We start from the raw sequence: 17,837 nt of genomic DNA, 5'->3' as shown, positions 1-17,837 counted from the left end.
CTTCCTCCCCAAAATGTTTTGCGTTTCATCCAAATCTAGATATCCTCATGAGATCAAGCCAAACAAATAAACATTATTTTTTATGTAATAAGAGAAAAAGGGATGAGAATCACAGCACTCCTGTGCTTCTCCCTAAGAGGGGCCTTACCACCCTTTTCCCATCAAGGATCCAAAACAGATCTATTTAAAACAATATCCCATTTGGGAGTTCCTTCTCACTTCTTACACTATTAAGAGGAGGCAAAATTTCTTGAATAAACAAGATTTTTAAAAATCTAGCCAACTCTTTTAAGAGGCAGGGTATTGTAGAGATTTTGGAATATAGACTTTTAAATCTTTTCAATCCCTCCCCCCACCTTTTTAAAGTTTATTTATTTTGAGAGAGAGAAAGAGCACGCATGTGCACAAGTGGGAGAGGGGCAGAGAGAGGGAAGGAGTGAGAGGATCCCAAGTAGGCTCCATGCTGTCAGCGCAGAGGGGGCTTGATCTTATGAACTGTGAGATAATGACCTGAGATAAAACCAAGAGTTAACACTTAACCAGCTGAGCCACCCAGGCACTCCTCAATCTCTTTCTCATTCCCACCCACAATTTGGAGAAAAACTTTGGATGTTAAAACTTATAGATGCAGAGTGAAGATTTTATATGAGCTGTAAAGCTCTAAAAAGAATAACTGGAAGTAGAGAAGGGACTCAGGAAAAAAGTACTACTTTCTTTCTAATGGGTTCCCTAAGGTGCCCAGGGCAGTCAGCCCAGCTAACCAGGTAAGAAAACAGAAAAGAATTCAAAGCAGAAACCCAAATATAATTTAAAAAGAAAAAGCTCCAATACAGAGGAAATTCCTATATCACGTTTATCAAAAATAAGACTACAGTTTCCCACAAATAAAAAGCGGGACGAGTGGCAATGGAATATAGGTAATATGCAACATACAGCTTGGGAGAATAGTGGCTTTAGCATAATATAGACACTACCTCATATTGAGGATGTCCTGCACAAATGAGCAGCAGCTCCAGAGTTCGTAGGTCCCCGAGACCTTGTCCTGGAGTACAAACAATTTTTTCAAGAAAAGTTTCACACAGTTCAGTGAAAATACGGCAGTAATTCAGAACTCTGTAGATGAAAGAGTAATGAGAACACCACGTCAGAAATCTGTATATTATACGTACAGACTCAGTTAATTAAATCAACAAAAGGATCCTTACCCTAAGGGACATGTGGTGATTATTTGCTATGTTGTATCCAAATCTCCCTAACAGCTACCTTTTTTTTTATATTTTATACAGATAAGCAAATGACTCTTAAGTCAGTTCAAATTCTCAATTACTAAATCCTTATCAAATCATACTTGATACTCCAAAGTTCACCCCTAATTCTTGGAGCCTTATCCTTTGTGAGGATCCCTTCCATGATTACAATCTCTCTTTTTGCATCCAATTTACCACTCTAGGTTCAGTTGAGAATAGTAGACCATCTTTAGGATGTGGTGTCTTTATTTACAAATAGAGTCATAAAGAATCACGAAGGATGGAACCCAGGGCTACTGCCTGAAAGAATTACTCACTTGTCTAAATCTTCACGTGCCACAGCCATATGATATGCAGTCTCCAATGTCAGGACTCCTTGAAAAAGTTGCATGGCTAACGGCAAGTTAGTCTCCACATTCTCAATGGCATAGAGAGCTGAGCACACACAATCTGAAGCAGCTTCATGTAGGTTGGATGAGGTCTTATCTTGTTGCTGGGAGATAGCAGGAATGGGGAAGTATGAAGTATGATCACTGGGCCGTAATCCAAGTACTAGCAAAACAATTACAGCCTGTTTCTGAACATGTACTTTAAATGTATAGCCTAACAGTCATGGCCTTCAATCAGACAATATTCATCAATCTTCCCTGTCCTATTTCTATTTCCCTATAAGCCAAGCAAATCAGCCTTTTTGTACCTTAATCACAGTCACATGACTTCTAAAATTCCATGTTTTTTCTCCCCCCATACCAGTTCCTTCAAACAGAATGCCATGTGTTCCCCGCCCCCTGTTTTAGTCTGTGGAAATCTTTTCCATCTTTTTTTTTCTTCTGATATTCAAGTACTACCTAAAATAAAAGCGTCCAACAAGTCTCAAACACCCATACCTAACACATTATCATACTATTTCAGAATATCAAGGTTCAACGGAGGTTCTTGTAACTTCTGGGGATGAGAGGAGAAGCTAACTTTGAAAGGAGCAAAGATCAGTTATTCAGCTTCTCATTGGCAATGATGCCTGCGAGTATACAAGAGAGAAAGGCCTGGGAAATCTTGAAGGGAAAAAATACTGAAACTAGAACTCTATATCTAGTTAAACCACCAACCAAGAACGAAAGCAAAATAAAAATGTTTCCCAGGAATGCAAAAATCCAAAGTTTATTTCCCACATATCCTTCTGAGGAAGGTATTTAAGGAGGTTCAAGAAACAACCCAATCCAGAAGCACAGTAGAGAGAAGTTCCAAGATGACAGCTGGAGAGCAGATCTAAAGAGCAACTGATACAAATTAGAGCAGATCAGAAGAAGGTTCAAAGAGCGAGACCTCTAGGGTTTCTATTCAGGAGAATACAGTTGAGAGGATGGATAAATTTAGTAAAGGCATATTAGTCTTCTGTGAATAATAAAATACAAGGACATTTAGAATCTCCAGAGCTGTACTAGCAAGGTCAGGAGAACACACAGATATATGTAAATCATTCATTAGATTATTCTTAGGTTAAGAGGTAGATTCATAAATATTTCTGATTATTACTACATTGTAAAAATTAAATGTTCAAATTTATTCTTTTGTAATGTTATATGAAGTATCATATTTGTAAAAGCTTTTTATTTATTTATTTTTATTTATTTATTTATTTTTTTCAAACGTTTATTTATTTTTGGGACAGAGAGAGACAGAGCATGAACGGGGGAGGGGCAGAGAGAGAGGGAGACACAGAATCGGAAACAGGCTCCAGGCTCTGAGCCATCAGCCCAGAGCCTGACGCGGGGCTCGAACTCACGGACCGCGAGATCGTGACCTGGCTGAAGTCGGACACTTAACCGACTGCGCCACCCAGGCGCCCCCGTAAAAGCTTTTTAAACAAGAACTATGGGAGAAAAGGCTGTATTTATAATAAAGTTGTGGTCAAACTATAAAGCAAACTGAAATATGCCATGATTTTGAACCACAATGAATCTAAGAAGAATGAGAATATATTTGACCCTGACCCTAAAATCACTCTTCTTTTAAGTGGCAGAGAAGTCCTGACACCGGATCAGTAGAGAAGATGGTATCATGCTGGCACACTACTGAGCTCATTCCTTACCCCAGTCTTAATTCCCAGAAGTAACACTGTCTTGAGTTTGAAGTGGATTCTAGACTGTGCTCCTTTCATATGTAATCAATCATAACCATAAATTTTTCAGCCAACAGTGGGATTTTAATTTTATACTGACTACTCTTCACACAACTTGGTGACATGAGAACACAAATTACCATTACTAAGGTAGGGCATCAATAGACATGATAGCAAAATAATTATTAGCATCCTAACTTTCCTGAGTCTTAGCTCCTGATGCAAGAATGCAGCATAAATACACTGACAACAATGAAACACAAAAATGTCTCCTTGAATATGCCTTCCTTTTTTTCCTTTTCTTTTCACAGCAGTATCAATCCAGTATCATGCTACCATCTTCTAAATAGTAGTGCACCAGCACACAACCAGTATCCACAGAGCTTCCATACTAATGACTTCATGGAAGGTAACTATCCAGGAAAACGGGACAAAGTCACTCCCATCTCCAAAGACCTGTTCAATACGTCCTTGAGATATTGCTGTTCTTGTGTTAAAAAGTAGTCTTATTCCACATGCTTGCTTAGTCCTATCTACCAAGACAAAGGAATGTATTAGGAGGCATTATCACTTTCAAAGTTTATGGAAGACATGCATAAATATATAAAAAGATACTACTGTTTATTCCATTAATCTCAAAAGCCCTAAATCTACCCTATGCTTAAGTGAACCCTGATGCTTAAGTGATCTCAATTGCGAAGATAATATTCTCACCTATAACTGTCTGAGACCCAATGACCATTATTATATTTTTAAAACAGGTAAAAAGAGACCAATGGTTTTTTGTTACTTAGAGTTTAATATGTAAATCACGGATCTATGTATAAGACCGCTTTCCTATTAAATCTAACTACATTCTATTCTGAGTATTAATACTAATACCTTAATTTGGTACTTGGTAACAAGGAAGGGACACTGCTGCTTTCTTACTATACACCTTCCAATCACCGTGCAGAAATCTGAAAACACGATGTCCCAGAAGGTTAGTTATTACCGAAAGCGACTATGTGGTAGAAATACTTTCATAAACAAAGCCATTCCTTACCAAAACCTCAAAAAGGAGTGCTAGTAACTTATTGTTAGCCATGAAGTTACTGTCCAAAACTCCTAAGTTAAACCAACTTCCCAAACAGCGGAAGACCTTCATAAGCATCTTCTCATCTGTTCCTGCTTTTTCTACACAGGTCATCTGAAAAAAAGGAAAAAAAAAAAGTTAAATAATGCCCAACTTTATATTTAAACCACTAGGTCCAATCACCTTATAGGTGTAATAATGAGAAGGATAATAATAACAGCTAACAGTCAAAAGTGCTTTGTAAGTGTCGGATGCTGCTCTCAACACTCTTCATTAATCCCCACTAAAGCTACAGGCAGGCACTATTATCTCCACTTTGTCAACTGGGAAGCTGAGATAGATTACAGACTTCCCTCAAAATAGCTGTGTTTCAGAAATAACTTTCTTAGATCCCACTTCTTCATTAATGTAATCTCATCAAAAAATTGTCTATAAGGGCAACTAGGTGGCTCAGTCGGTTAAGCGTCCGACTCCTGATTTCAGCTCAGGTCATGATCTCACAGTTCATGGGATCAAGTCCCCTGTCAGGCTATGCACTGACAGCGTGGAGCCTGCTTGGGATTCTCTCTCCCTTTTTCTCTGCCCCTTTCCCCGCTCATGCACGCTCTCTTTTTCTCAAAATAAGCATTTTTTTTAAAAGTGTCTTTAAAATAGTACTCGTCTATGCAGTTGATTTTACAGAATAAAAATAAGCTAGCCCGACTAATGTACATCCCCACATGAAAAGCTGATGTTTCAGCTTCAGCACTTGAACATTCTAGCAAATACGCCATTCCACATAAAGTGACTCTACTATAAATATGGTGGGTTGATAAAAGAGATAAAACGAAAACTCAGACTAAAACTCACCACTGTTTCTCTCTGCAAACTGTTTTTGTGATGTACATTTTTTTCCAAAATTAAGTGTAATGTAACTTTTTCTGGATTAAAAAAATGTTTCAAAATAACTTTTACAAATAATGGATTAGAAATATAATTGCCATGGGGTTTGGGGGGCATGTGTTGGGGTACAGAATCCCACAGTGGTCTAAATGTTGACCCTTGTACTTCTAGGTAGCCACAGTCCCCTTATGTTTCCAGTATCATCAGGCAATTATAATTCATACTTCCCAATTAGTATCAATTGTACTGAACTGAATTGAAATCAAAGAAGAAAAACAGAAATGATTCAAGTTAAGTTCACTGCAACCACACATAAACTTGAATTGATGAAGCTCTTGATGTAAAGTCATTACAGAACCATTTGGCCTTTACACTTCCTGAATGACATTTCAATTTACTAAGACAGGATGTTTACAAATGGAATGTATAGAATGACTATACATTCTAACTTCTGACTCAAAAACAGAATTTTGGAAAAACCCTACATCTAAATCTAGTTGCTTTGAAGGGAAAAAAAATCTGTTAATTGAATCAAACACACACCATAAAGCTTCAGAACTAAGTTACCCTGGGTTCCTCTTTAAGAACTATATTATTGGGGCGCCTGGGTGGCTCAGTCGGTTAAGTGTCTGACTTCGGCTCCGGTCATGATCCCACAGTTTGTGAGCTCGAGCCCCGCACTGGGTGCTGTGCTGACAGCTCAGAGCCTGGAGCCTGCTTCGAATTCTCTGTCTCCCTCGCTCTCTGCTCCTCCCCCGCTCATGCTCTGTCTCTGTCTGTCTGTCTCTCTGTCTCTCCTCCAAAAATAAATAAGAACATTAAAAAAAATTTTTTTGAAGAACTATATTATTAAGAACTCTGTCTCTGAATAAAAAACAAAACAAAACAGAACTGTCTCTTAAAGCAAAGCCTCAAAAGCTGAAAGATAAATGCCAGAAGAGTTCACCAGTAAAAATATAGCAGAGGTAAGAACTGATCTTGGATTAACAAAATGAAGCATAAATGAAGGGAAAAAAATATATTAGAGGACAGGCTCAGTTCAACTGTAAGAAATAAAGAATAATATTTGAAATTTTTGAAAGTTCAACACAATGTTTAGGAATGGCTCCCCCTGAATAGAAGACAAAAGTATAATACTGACAAAATGAGATGGAATAGAACGAATAAGGGAATGTGGGGGAAACCATGAAAAAGGTTTTAAGAGGTCTTTGGTACCTTGGATTACAGCCAGCCTATTTTTCCTGGCAATTATGGACTAATTTCATTTTCTAGATTCTGTAACATGACAAGCGACATGACACAATTATAGACCTTATTAAGTTTATTAAGTACCACAGGGAAAAATTTTTCAGATGTCATCACAACAAATCAAGCTATTGTCTGTTGTCAATTACGAGGAAGTGTTAGTCAAGCATATGACTGGAGAGTCCAAGTGGCTGCTGCACTTGACCACTGTCCCAGTAATGATGACTGTAAGGACCGTAGTGTCAAGTGGATTCTTTTGACTTCACTTAAGTGCTTACAAAAAGAAAATGACAGGGGTGCCTGGGTGGCTCAGTCAGTTAAGCATCCAACTCCAGCTCAGGTCATGATCTCACAGTTCATGGGTTTGAGCCCTGAGTCAGGTTCTCTGCTGTCAGTGTAGAGCCTGCTTCGGATGCTCAGTCCCTCTCTCTCTCTGCCCCTCCCCGGCTAGTTCTCTCTTTCTCTCTCTCAAAAATAAATAAACTTTAGGGGCGCCTGGGTGGCGCAGTCGGTTAAGCGTCCGACTTCAGCCAGGTCACGATCTCGCGGTCCGTGAGTTCGAGCCCCGCGTCGGGCTCTGGGCTGATGGCTCAGAGCCTGGAGCCTGTTTCCGATTCTGTGTCTCCCTCTCTCTCTGCCCCTCCCCCGTTCATGCTCTGTCTCTCTCTGTCCCAAAAATAAATAAACGTTGAAAAAAAAAATTTTTTAAAATAAATAAACTTTAAGAAAGAAAAAAAACGAAACAAAGAAAATGACAAGCTCGGGTCCCTTAACTCAATTTAAGCCACAGTCTGAGAACCAAAGCTTCCACAACCACTGTAAATGAGGCCCTTATTTTGTGTAGCTACAGGGCTAATATTTATACACAAAATTGTGTGGCTTGCTGAATTACAAACAACAGCTGAAATCACAAACTCATAAGATTTCTCATGTGGAAAGTAGGAAAGCAGGCATGGGATTCTGAAACTTGGAATGGAGACATCTGGTTGGACCCTAATGAAACAATCTTGAACTCCCAGATTACCACATCTCCCTTACTAGAAGTAGTCTGCCTTCCAGTGTCTGAGAAGATGCCTTCTTCAGCTGGAAAGCCCTGTAATAACCTTATCTAAGATAGGTGCTTTCAAAGGGATGCCTATTCTCTTCAAGACCTACCACAACCATTTCCTGCGCCACCCATAATTATGGCCAAATCTTAGCACGTTCCAGGGGACAGGTACCCACAGAGGAAATAACTTACTAAGAGAACTCTGTAACTTTGCTACCATGTATATGAAGAAACCTAGAGAACATATGCGGAAGTGATTCTAAGGGTGTTAGACCAAGAGACACTGGAATATACCACTAAACTGAGGTAAACTCATTGATATCAATGTACTTCCTAGAGAGTCTGGATTTAATAAATATATGGCACCCCTGAGAAGTACCAATAGGAAGGAAAATCACAGTACAAATGTCTAGGATTTGGGAGTAAACCTATACCTTCTCTTTTGAGAAACAAGCTTCTGGCTTGCTACTGATTCTTGGCAGAGATTAAACATATGCCTGAGGTTCCCATCATGAACTGAGTATTGTGTGAATTACCTAAACATAAGGTTGGGTATGCATAACGGCAACCTGTCATTGAACAGATATGGAATATAAGAGACTGAGTTCAAAAGGGTGTAAGAAAGTTGCACAAGCAGGTAGATCAGATTCCTCTGACACCAACTCTTCTTGCATTGATTCATCTCCCTCAATCCATGCCTGTTGCTTCCTGCCTCTAGTGATGCTCCTTAAAACTAGATAACTAAAGAAGAAAACTCAAGCTTGGATTACAGATGATCTGTCCAACATCATGCTGGTATCACCTAAAGGTGGACAGCTGCAGAATTACAGGCCCACATAGGGGCTGTAGTGAAGGACAGTGAGTGGTTGAAGAAAAATTCTTATGGGCAGAACTTCAAGCAATAGAATTCATTGTTCACCACATGTGGAGTAAGAGATGACTGAAAATATGGATCTACAATATGGGGCACCTGGGTGGCTCAGTCGATTAAGTGTCCAACTTCAGCTCAGGTCATGATCTCATAGTTCGTGGGTTTGAGCCCCTTGTCGGGCTCTGTGCTGACAGCTCGGAGCCTGGAGCCTACTTCAGATGCTGTCTCCCTCTTTCTCTGCCCCTCCCCTGTTTGCACTCTGTCTCTCTCTCTCTCTCTCTCAAAAATAAATAAATATTAAGGAAAAATAAAGAAAATATGGATCTACATGCATTTATGGACAATTTTCAGTGCTATGGATGATCAGGGATTTGGAAGAAGCATGGTCAGAAGATTGGTGACAAGAAGTCTGAGGCAGAAGTACATATGAATGGTATACAAATAGGCACAGACTGTGGAGTGATTTCTGTCCTGTGTGAATACAGAGGAATCTTTCAATGACAGAGGGACAAAACGACAAACTCCATAATATCAGTCTCTTTCCCCAGCCACCCAGTGCTTACTCAATGGCCTCATAAACAAAGTGGCCATAGTAGCAGGGATGGAGGCTACACTAGAATTAACATGGACTTCCACTAAGTTAAAACTACTGATGAGTATCAAACCTGCCAACAGCAGAGACCAACACTGAGTCCCTAAAATGGCACCATCAGCCATAGGAACCAGATTGACTGATTATGTTGCACTTCTATCACAAAGGAAGCAGAGATTTGAAGGACAAGACTCATAGGAAGAAAGGAAGGAAGAGACTCATATTCTGGATATGGATATGCCTTCCCTGCTTGCAATGCTTCTGTCGGCAATGTATCATTTATGGATTCACCGAATGCCATATCCAACCATCATGGAATCCTGTCTAATCAAGGAACTCATATCAGGGTAAAGGATGTATAGTAAACAGCGAATCTGAGCTCTGTTGGTTTTGAGATCTTGGTCCCCAAGGAAGGAATGCTTCCACCAGGAAAACACAAACATGATTCCAGTAAATTGGAATAAAGTCCACCACCTGGACAATTTGGGCTTCTTATGCCACTGAACCAATAGGGAAAAAAAGGGCAGGGGGTTAATCTGTAGGCTGGAGTGACTGATCCCAAAAACCAAGAAAAAACTGAGTTCCTTCTACACAATGGAAGCAAGAAGTTCTTGGTCTGGAACCCAGAGAATTTTCTAGAGAGCTTCTTAGTAATTCATGCTCAATAGTAAAGATTAATGTAAAACTACAGAAGCAACAACAAAAAACAGCAGGATTGCTGATGGCTCAGATTCTTTGGGAATGAAGGTGTGGGTCACAATACTGATATTGAATTAGAAAATAACAACCATGGCTTTTTGCCTCTAGGGAGCAACTTAGTATTTTAAGCTTCCTCACCAATAGAGATACCACTGTACTAGAGTAGAAAGCCAAATCTTCTATAATTTCTGTGCGCCGGTTAGCTCCAATTCGTAAGGAACGGCTATGTACTTCTTCAGGTAACACTGTAAGGATCTCCAGCAAAAAAGGCAGAGAAGTTACATCATTGCTGTATCTGGAAAAGAAAAGGGGAGAGACAGAAGTTATTTAAAGTCAGAAAATAATCACATAAGATAACAACAGGCCTCAGAATAACCTACAAAAGCAGCATTTTTACTACTGCTAAAGTGGAAAAGATATATATGTAATTTTTTGGAGAGGTATCTGGAGATCAAAATTTCAACTTGTATAATCTTTGACCTAGCAATTCCACTTCCAGAAATTTCTCTCTCAGAAAAATCTCACATACACATGCAAAGTATACAAAAATATGCACTGTGGTATTTTTATAATAACAAAAAACTGGGAAAATATAAAGGTCCTCCATAGTTAGGATAAAAAAGGTTACAGACAGTCATACAATGGAACATACACAGCCATTATACTGAATGAAATATCTATGTCCTAACATGAAAAGATGTCCACAATGTATTAAGTAAAAAAAAGTATATGGAATATATTACATATGAACAAATGAATACACAGTACATTAAAATGTATATGCACTTATTTTAAAATGCTTAAGAGAAAAGTCTGGAAGGCTATACAGCCAATCATTATAGTGATTACTCATGAAATATAGGAATAGGGAGACAGAAAGGCTTTTACCCTGAAACCTTCCATACTATTAGAATTTTTTCAAGAAGCATGTGTTAATTTTCTTAGTAAACATTTTCTTAAAACAAAAAAAAAATAAATTATCCATATAAAGGCCTTAATGATGCACTGTAGTAAAAAGGACATCCACTTTGTTCAAAAACAATTTTCTCAACCAAAATGCAAGCAAATACCAAGATTATCTTGCCAAGACCATGAGGAAATGCTTTTATTCAAAGTAGCAGGCTCTGTGTATCTAAAAATGATACTGTCCTTTTGAACAGATAAGAAACAAACCCCACTTAATAAGAACTTTTATGCATAATGACTTTAAAAAAAATTTTTAATGTTCATTTTTATTTCTGAGAGAGAGAGACAGAGAGAGAGATGAAAACACGCATGGGGGAGGGGCAGAGAGAGGGAGACAGAGGATCCCAAGTGGGCTCCACACTGACAGCAGAGAGCCCAATGTGGTGCTCGAACTCACAAACTGTGAGATCATGACCTGAGCCAAAGTCGGACGCTTAACTGAGCCACCCAGGGCCTCATATGACTTTCAATTTAATAATCTTAAAACATTCTGACAATGTTTTTATAGAACTGCTGACATGTCAGTTAGTGGGAGTGACCCACAAGACCGCGAAAGACTTTGTTGCAGTTAATTCAAGGAACATGTGTGTGTAATTTTAAGGGCCTTTTATGTCCCACGCAACATACTTCTGTAATACTTAAATTTTAAATGATTTTCTTTTAATCCAACAAAAGTTAATAATAAATAATTCTACGTTAAGGGTTTGGGAAAATACTCCAAATGTCTAGCTAATGCTAACAAATTTCTCTTTGTACCTTAATAGTTATCCCAAATGCTAGTATACAGTCAGTACAACTTACTTTTCCACCAATGTTTGCACACATCCCTTCCAGGAAGGCATCTGTAGTGCAAGATCTGCTATTGCTAAAGCCAGCTGAATAAGAGAGAATAAATAAATGAATCGATGAACAGATACAGGGTTACCATCAACACTAGTTGGCAAGCAAAGAAACTAAACTTTTTCCAAACAATATGACAACGAAGACTGACACCCTCCTACCTCTCCTCACCTCCACAACTACATATCCATGTAAACTCTTCTGGGCTGGCTACCAATTGCTAGGATTTAAAAAGTTAACCTCTAAAAATGAAAAAACCAAAACAACAAAAAGAAGCCAGAAAGAACACACTATAGATTTTCCTCAGAATACATTAATACTTACTTTTATTTGGCAATACCATAGAACTTCACGGACAGATAAATTATACTTTGCCAAAAGGCCAAAGCTACTGACAAAGTCAGCCCTTTGACTCACTTCTCAAGTAATGGAATGCCATTTCCCTTCTCTTTCCATTTCTCATCTTGAAGCCTTAGGCAAAAGCCTCCTTCCTCTTCAAGGGCACTTCTACGCCAGGCAGAGAACACATGTGAGTATGTATTCACTAAAGCTTCCACTTTTCCTTTCCAATGTATTTCCCAGTCTAAGGGGGAAAGGTCAGATGGTTCACTATTTCATTCATGAGAATTTTACCAGCCAATTGATCCAGAAAGGATTTTTTTTTAAAGCAACTATGTAGACTTCTGACCCAGAACAGTAAACAGTACTTTTATCATCTGCAATTTTAACAGTGGGGTGGGGGGAAGGGCACATTCCTGCCTGTGAAAACTTCTACTCACCTCCCCCACTTCTGGTATTTAAATTGGTTTTAAATCAAATGAACTCTAAGATCAATACAGAAGATTTACATTTTCACTTTCTATCCACTTAAGAATATAGCAATGAGTCTGTAATAAAGTTGTTAACATTACTTAACATGGCCTAGCAATGTCAATCAAAATTAATTTGATGAATCCAAATGACCTTACAAATTTCCCTAATGAGAAGCACAGGATTTACCTGCGTTACAATGACAGGTGACAAGTCTTTCAAGTTCTGGATATGGGTTAGTAATGAGTCCCGTAAAGAGGCATGAGAGTCTGTGGGGAGCTCATAAAATGAGGTCTGAATCTTCATTTTCATGGTCTGTGCAGCAAAATAGCAGGATTCCACATCCTGTCGGATCTGTAACAATTGGTCTGAAATCTCCCATGCATGAACCTGAAAGCAGACCAAACACAAATGTCTTAAAGATTATTTTACTAAATAATTTTAATGTATCTCAATACACATAAAAACACATATAGACCAAAGTATAACAAAAATCTGACAAGCTAAATCACCCACTAATTCAGCCAATACCTCAAACTATGTATTTATAGGCCCTGTTCAACAAAAGTATTACCTAAATTCTTCTGACTCATTCTGGGAAGGCATGAGAGTTATCAATCAGGTCAACAGATCTAATCTTGCTGATCAGAATCATTAATTGTGTAGGGGGGAGAGTATGAAGAAAAAAAGTCCCAAAAGCTCCTACTAAAACTGGCACTGTGTAACTTCCAAACCTATCTATACGTTGGATGTTTCTTTTCCACCTGAATAAACTTTTGTTCACTCTGAGAATGGAGTCTAGAAACCATTTTAATATACCTATAAATAGGAGAATATATTTCATATTGGTCTCAATAAGCCTACCTTTCAGTCTTTAGTTCCTGAATAAGACAGCAAAAAAACTATCTCACCCCAAGTGAATATTTCTCATACTTCTATTATTTTCTGATGTATTTATGTTTGGCATAGTACTACACATAATGCTAAAATCATTTTCACAGGAGAAAATAAATATATCTATTAAAATAATAATGGAACAAAAGCACAGGAATTGGTCTCTAACAGCCAGGCACAGTTATAAAAGAGAGTTCTATTTTGAAAGATAACTTTGAGAACAAAGTCCAGTACTACACAGTAGACAACTAATTAACAACTGATAAAATTCTAATCTAATTCTACTAAACTGCCTCTTCTTGGGAGAAGGCTAAAATGTCTGGCAATAGGAACTGAAGAAAAAGTTTCAATCTTAGTTCAGGAGTAAAGGCAATTGTGAAAAGAGATCACATAGATCTGCCTAGTCAATTTCTTATGATGATAGAGTACTTCACAAGTAATAATAATGATTCTTCAAGATCTTTCCAAAGATAAACAGAAGTTAAGGAAGAGAAACAGGTAGAATAAATGGTCTGCACAAATTCCCAAAGTAAACTGAAAACAGAGAGACCCTGAAATTCATGACAGGTTTATTAACATAAAACTGAGCTTTCGGGGCACCTGGGTAGCTCAGTCGGTTAAGCGTCCAACTCTTGGTTTCGGCTCATGTCATGATCTCATGGGGTTTGTGAGTTTGAACCCGGCATCGGGCTCTGCACTAATAGTGCTCACTGAGACTGCTTAGGATTCTCTCTCCCTCCCCGCGCCCCCCCCCCTCCATGTTCTCTCTCTCTCCCTCTCTCTCTCTCAAAATAAATAAACTTAAACAAAATTCTTAAAAAAAAACCCAAACCTTTAGCATTCAAATAAGATGGTGGAAAATAAGCATGAAACATTGTATCACAAAAAATCTTCCAGTCACCTAAGTTTTTAGCTATTCAGTATCTAACCAGTAACTCAAGCACACCTGTAGTTTAATGACATCAAAATATATTTTGCTCAAACTGATATTTTATAGTCGAGTCTTTTTTTCTTTTTTTATTATTTAAAAAAAATTTTTTTTAAGTTTATTTATTTTTGACAGAGACAGAGTACAAACATGAGCGGGGGAGGTGCAGAGAGAGAGAGGGAGACACAGAATCTGAAGTAGGCTCCAGGCTCCCTCCAAGCTGTCAACACAGAACCTGACACGGGGCTCGAACTCAGGAACTGTGAGATCATGACCTAGGCCGAAGTTGGACGCTTAACTGACTGAGCCACCCAGGCGTCCAGTCTTTTTTTTTTTTTTTTTAATGGTTATTTTTGAGAAAGAGAGTGCAAGCAGGGGAGGAGCAGAGAGAGAGAGGGAGACACAGAATCCAAAGCAGGCTCCAGGTTCCGCTTAACTGAGCCACCCAGGGGCCCTTAATCTTTTCTTTTTCTTTTTTTTAAAGTAAGCTCTATGGCCAACATGGGGCTTGAAATGATGACCCTGAGAGCAAGAGCTGCATGCTCTACTGACTGAGCCAGCCAGGCACCCCTCAAACTGACATTAAAAAAAAAAATAATTGCAGAAAGATTCTATGAAGCCTTGTAATCTCCATAAATGCCCTCATAAAAACACACCAATTAACGAACAAAATTAAAGCACTATGGACATTTAAAACAAAACCGGATATTATTTAGTTATCTCTAAGAACCCCAAAATATAAGTTGCTGGAGACAAACCAGTAACATCTATAAGACCCGTGTAGTTTCAGCTTCAGTAAAAGCAGAAGCAGAGGAAAACAACAGGGTATCTAATGGATCTAAGAGCAGAGGAAAACCTATAGAGCCAAAAGATATTCAATGGAAAGAAAGAACAGAGAGACAATTTGAGATCTGAAAGTGGAAGAGTTTTGTCTAATCCAAAAGCAGGTGAGTAGAAGAGGCCTACATAAAATCTAAGGAGATGGTGCAGTCTAGCTTCTATAAACTCTTGTAATTGGAAGGACAGGATAGGACTCCAAACTGAGGACAAGTGCTGTGAACTGAATCAAAATAATGCAGGACAAGTAAAATGAGACAAAGGAAGAAAAGGAGAAGGTAACAAAGCTAAGAAATCTTAGGAATCAAACTACCATATTTGTAAATACTATCAGAAAACAACAGAAAACGAAGTTCTTTGAAGATGAAAATACTACCCTTAACCACACCTCCTAAAGTTCAGAAAGACTAATTTCACACACAAAAAAACAACTGAGGTCAAATGCTATATAGCTACAGGAGGAAAAAGAAAATAATGAACTTATAACATTTTTACAAGGAAAGTAGGCCAGAAAAACATTTAAAAAAATTTTTTTTAACGTTTATTTTTGAGACAGAGACAAACAGAATATGAGCGGGGTACAGGCAGAGTGAGAGGGAGACACAGAATCCGAAGCAGGCTCCAGGCTCTGAGCTGTCAGCACAGAGCCCAACGTGGGGCTCGAACCCACAAGCTGTGAGATCATGACCTGAGCCAAAGTCAGATGCTCACCTGACTGAGCCACCCAGGCACCCCTAGAAAAACATTTTTAAAACTAGCCTAAAGTCCAAAGGACATAGAAGCCAACATGAAAGGGCTCAATGGCCAAAGACAAAAAACCTAGCGTAAGAAAGTAGATTATTACGATAGTGTTGGGTTGTAACTCAAAAACAAAGCAAATACCCATGAGTCCACAATGATGTGAATAATGATCAAATAAATAACTGCAGAGAAGTTATCTGTAAGATGTAAGACATCTTTTTTTTACAGAAGAATGCTTAGTTAATAAATGTAAGAAGGAATGAGAAAAATAGACAATCACTATTTCAATACCACAGTAATAATTGCTACAGCAAGATTCATGGATGGGGGATAAAATCAGTGCACTTTAAAAAGAAACAGGGTATATCAAAGCATCTCCCCAAAATATTTATTGGTCTTAATACGTGTCCACAAATTCTTGGACAATTACTATGTAAGAACTCGGACTACTCTGCTGGAGAGACAATGTAAAGACACCTAAAACTACATGTAAACAAGAGGAGCCCAGCTAAGTCCAGCCTTCCAGCCATTTCTACCAGAGTGTCAGGCATGTAAACAGAGTCATCTTAGAACCTCCAGACCAGCCCATCCACCAAACTTCATGGAACAGAATTATCATCTACAGAGCCCTGCTAGAATTTGTGACCTACAAAATTAAGAGATACAATAAAAGGATTTTTGTTTTAAGTCAATAAGTTTTAGGGTAATTTGCTTCACAGTAGATCACAAGAACAAACCACCAAATATTATGTGCATCTTGATAAAAGAGGATACCAGAATGACAAGAGGATCAAATCTGTATGTCACCAAGTCTCTGGATCCCCTGGCAATTTGCAGGAAATACAGAGGAGACTAGAACTGACTCATAAGTATACAACTGGCAAAATCCACACTTCGGAAATTCAACAGGTCAAATGGCCCAGATTCTTCAACAGTTAAATAATCTATATATAAAGAGAACCTACAGGGGCGCCTGGGTGGCGCAGTCGGTTAAGCGTCCGACTTCAGCCAGGTCACGATCTCACGGTCCGTGAGTTCGAGCCCCGCGTCAGGCTCTGGGCTGATGGCTCAGAGCCTGGAGCCTGTTTCCGATTCTGTGTCTCCCTCTCTCTCTGCCCCTCCCCCGTTCATGCTCTGTCTCTCTCTGTCCCCCAAAAAATAAACATTGAAAAAAAAATTTTTAAAAAGAGAACCTACAGATTAAAAGACACTCAAAACACATATTCTTAAAAACAGCAGCAAGGGGCTCCTGGGTGGCTAAGTTGATTAACCATTTGACTTCGGCTCTGGTCATGATCTCACGGTTCTTGAGTTCAAGCCCAGCATAGAGTTCTGTGCTAACAGCACAGAGCCTGCTTTGGATCCTCTGTCTCCCTCTCTGTGCTCCTCCCCAGCTCATGCATGCACACACACTCTCTCTCAAAAATAAATATTAAGGGGCACCTGGGTGGTTCAGTAGGTTAAGTGTCTGAGTTCAGTTTGGGTCATGATCTCATGGTCCGTGAGTTCGAGCCCCACGTCGGGCTCTGTGCTAACAGCTCAGATCCTGGAGCCTGCTTCAGATTCTGGGTCTCCCTCTCTTTCTGCTCCTTCCCAACTCATGCTCTATCTCTCTGTCTCTCAAAAATAAATAAACGTTAAAAACTTAAAAAAAAAAATATTAAAACAACAACAGGGGTGCATGGGCAGCTCAGTCAGTTGATTGTTGGACTCTTGATTTCAGCTCAGGTCACCATCTCACGCTTCATGGGTTCGAGCCCCCCCATCAGGCTCCACGCTGACAATACAGAGCCTGCTTGTGATTCCCCGCACACTCGCTCATAAAGATAAATAAAAAATAAACTTAAAAAACAACAACAACACAGCAAGACTAAAAACTATAAAGAAATACAAAGAAAGAATTACTATCAAAGGACAGCGGTTACCTTTAGGGAGAAGGAAGCAGTTATGTCAAACAAAGCACAAGGAAAACTTCTGGAATGGCCAGCAGAGTTCTATTTCTTGACTTGGGTGGTAACTATATGGATACCCACATTCAGTAAT

The 17,837-nt window shown here is 38.9% G+C and overlaps 1 protein-coding gene across 1 annotated transcript in view; it reads right to left on the bottom strand.

Annotated features, from left to right (window-relative positions):
- The window catches only part of TNPO3 (transportin 3), a 79,424-nt gene that overhangs the window by 37,516 nt on the left and 24,071 nt on the right, over window positions 1-17,837 (bottom strand). Inside the window, 6 exon segments of the mRNA XM_025929606.2 lie at window positions 975-1,113; window positions 1,565-1,740; window positions 4,412-4,555; window positions 9,917-10,073; window positions 11,546-11,619; window positions 12,584-12,784. Of these exon segments, the coding sequence (XP_025785391.2) occupies window positions 975-1,113; window positions 1,565-1,740; window positions 4,412-4,555; window positions 9,917-10,073; window positions 11,546-11,619; window positions 12,584-12,784 (891 nt within the window).

Source organism: Puma concolor, chromosome A2, assembly GCF_028749965.1.
Source record: "Puma concolor isolate L17-30 chromosome A2, mPumCon1.1.hap2, whole genome shotgun sequence".
Lineage (NCBI taxonomy): Eukaryota > Metazoa > Chordata > Mammalia > Carnivora > Felidae > Puma > Puma concolor.
This window is presented reverse-complemented; position numbering and strand designations above follow the sequence as displayed.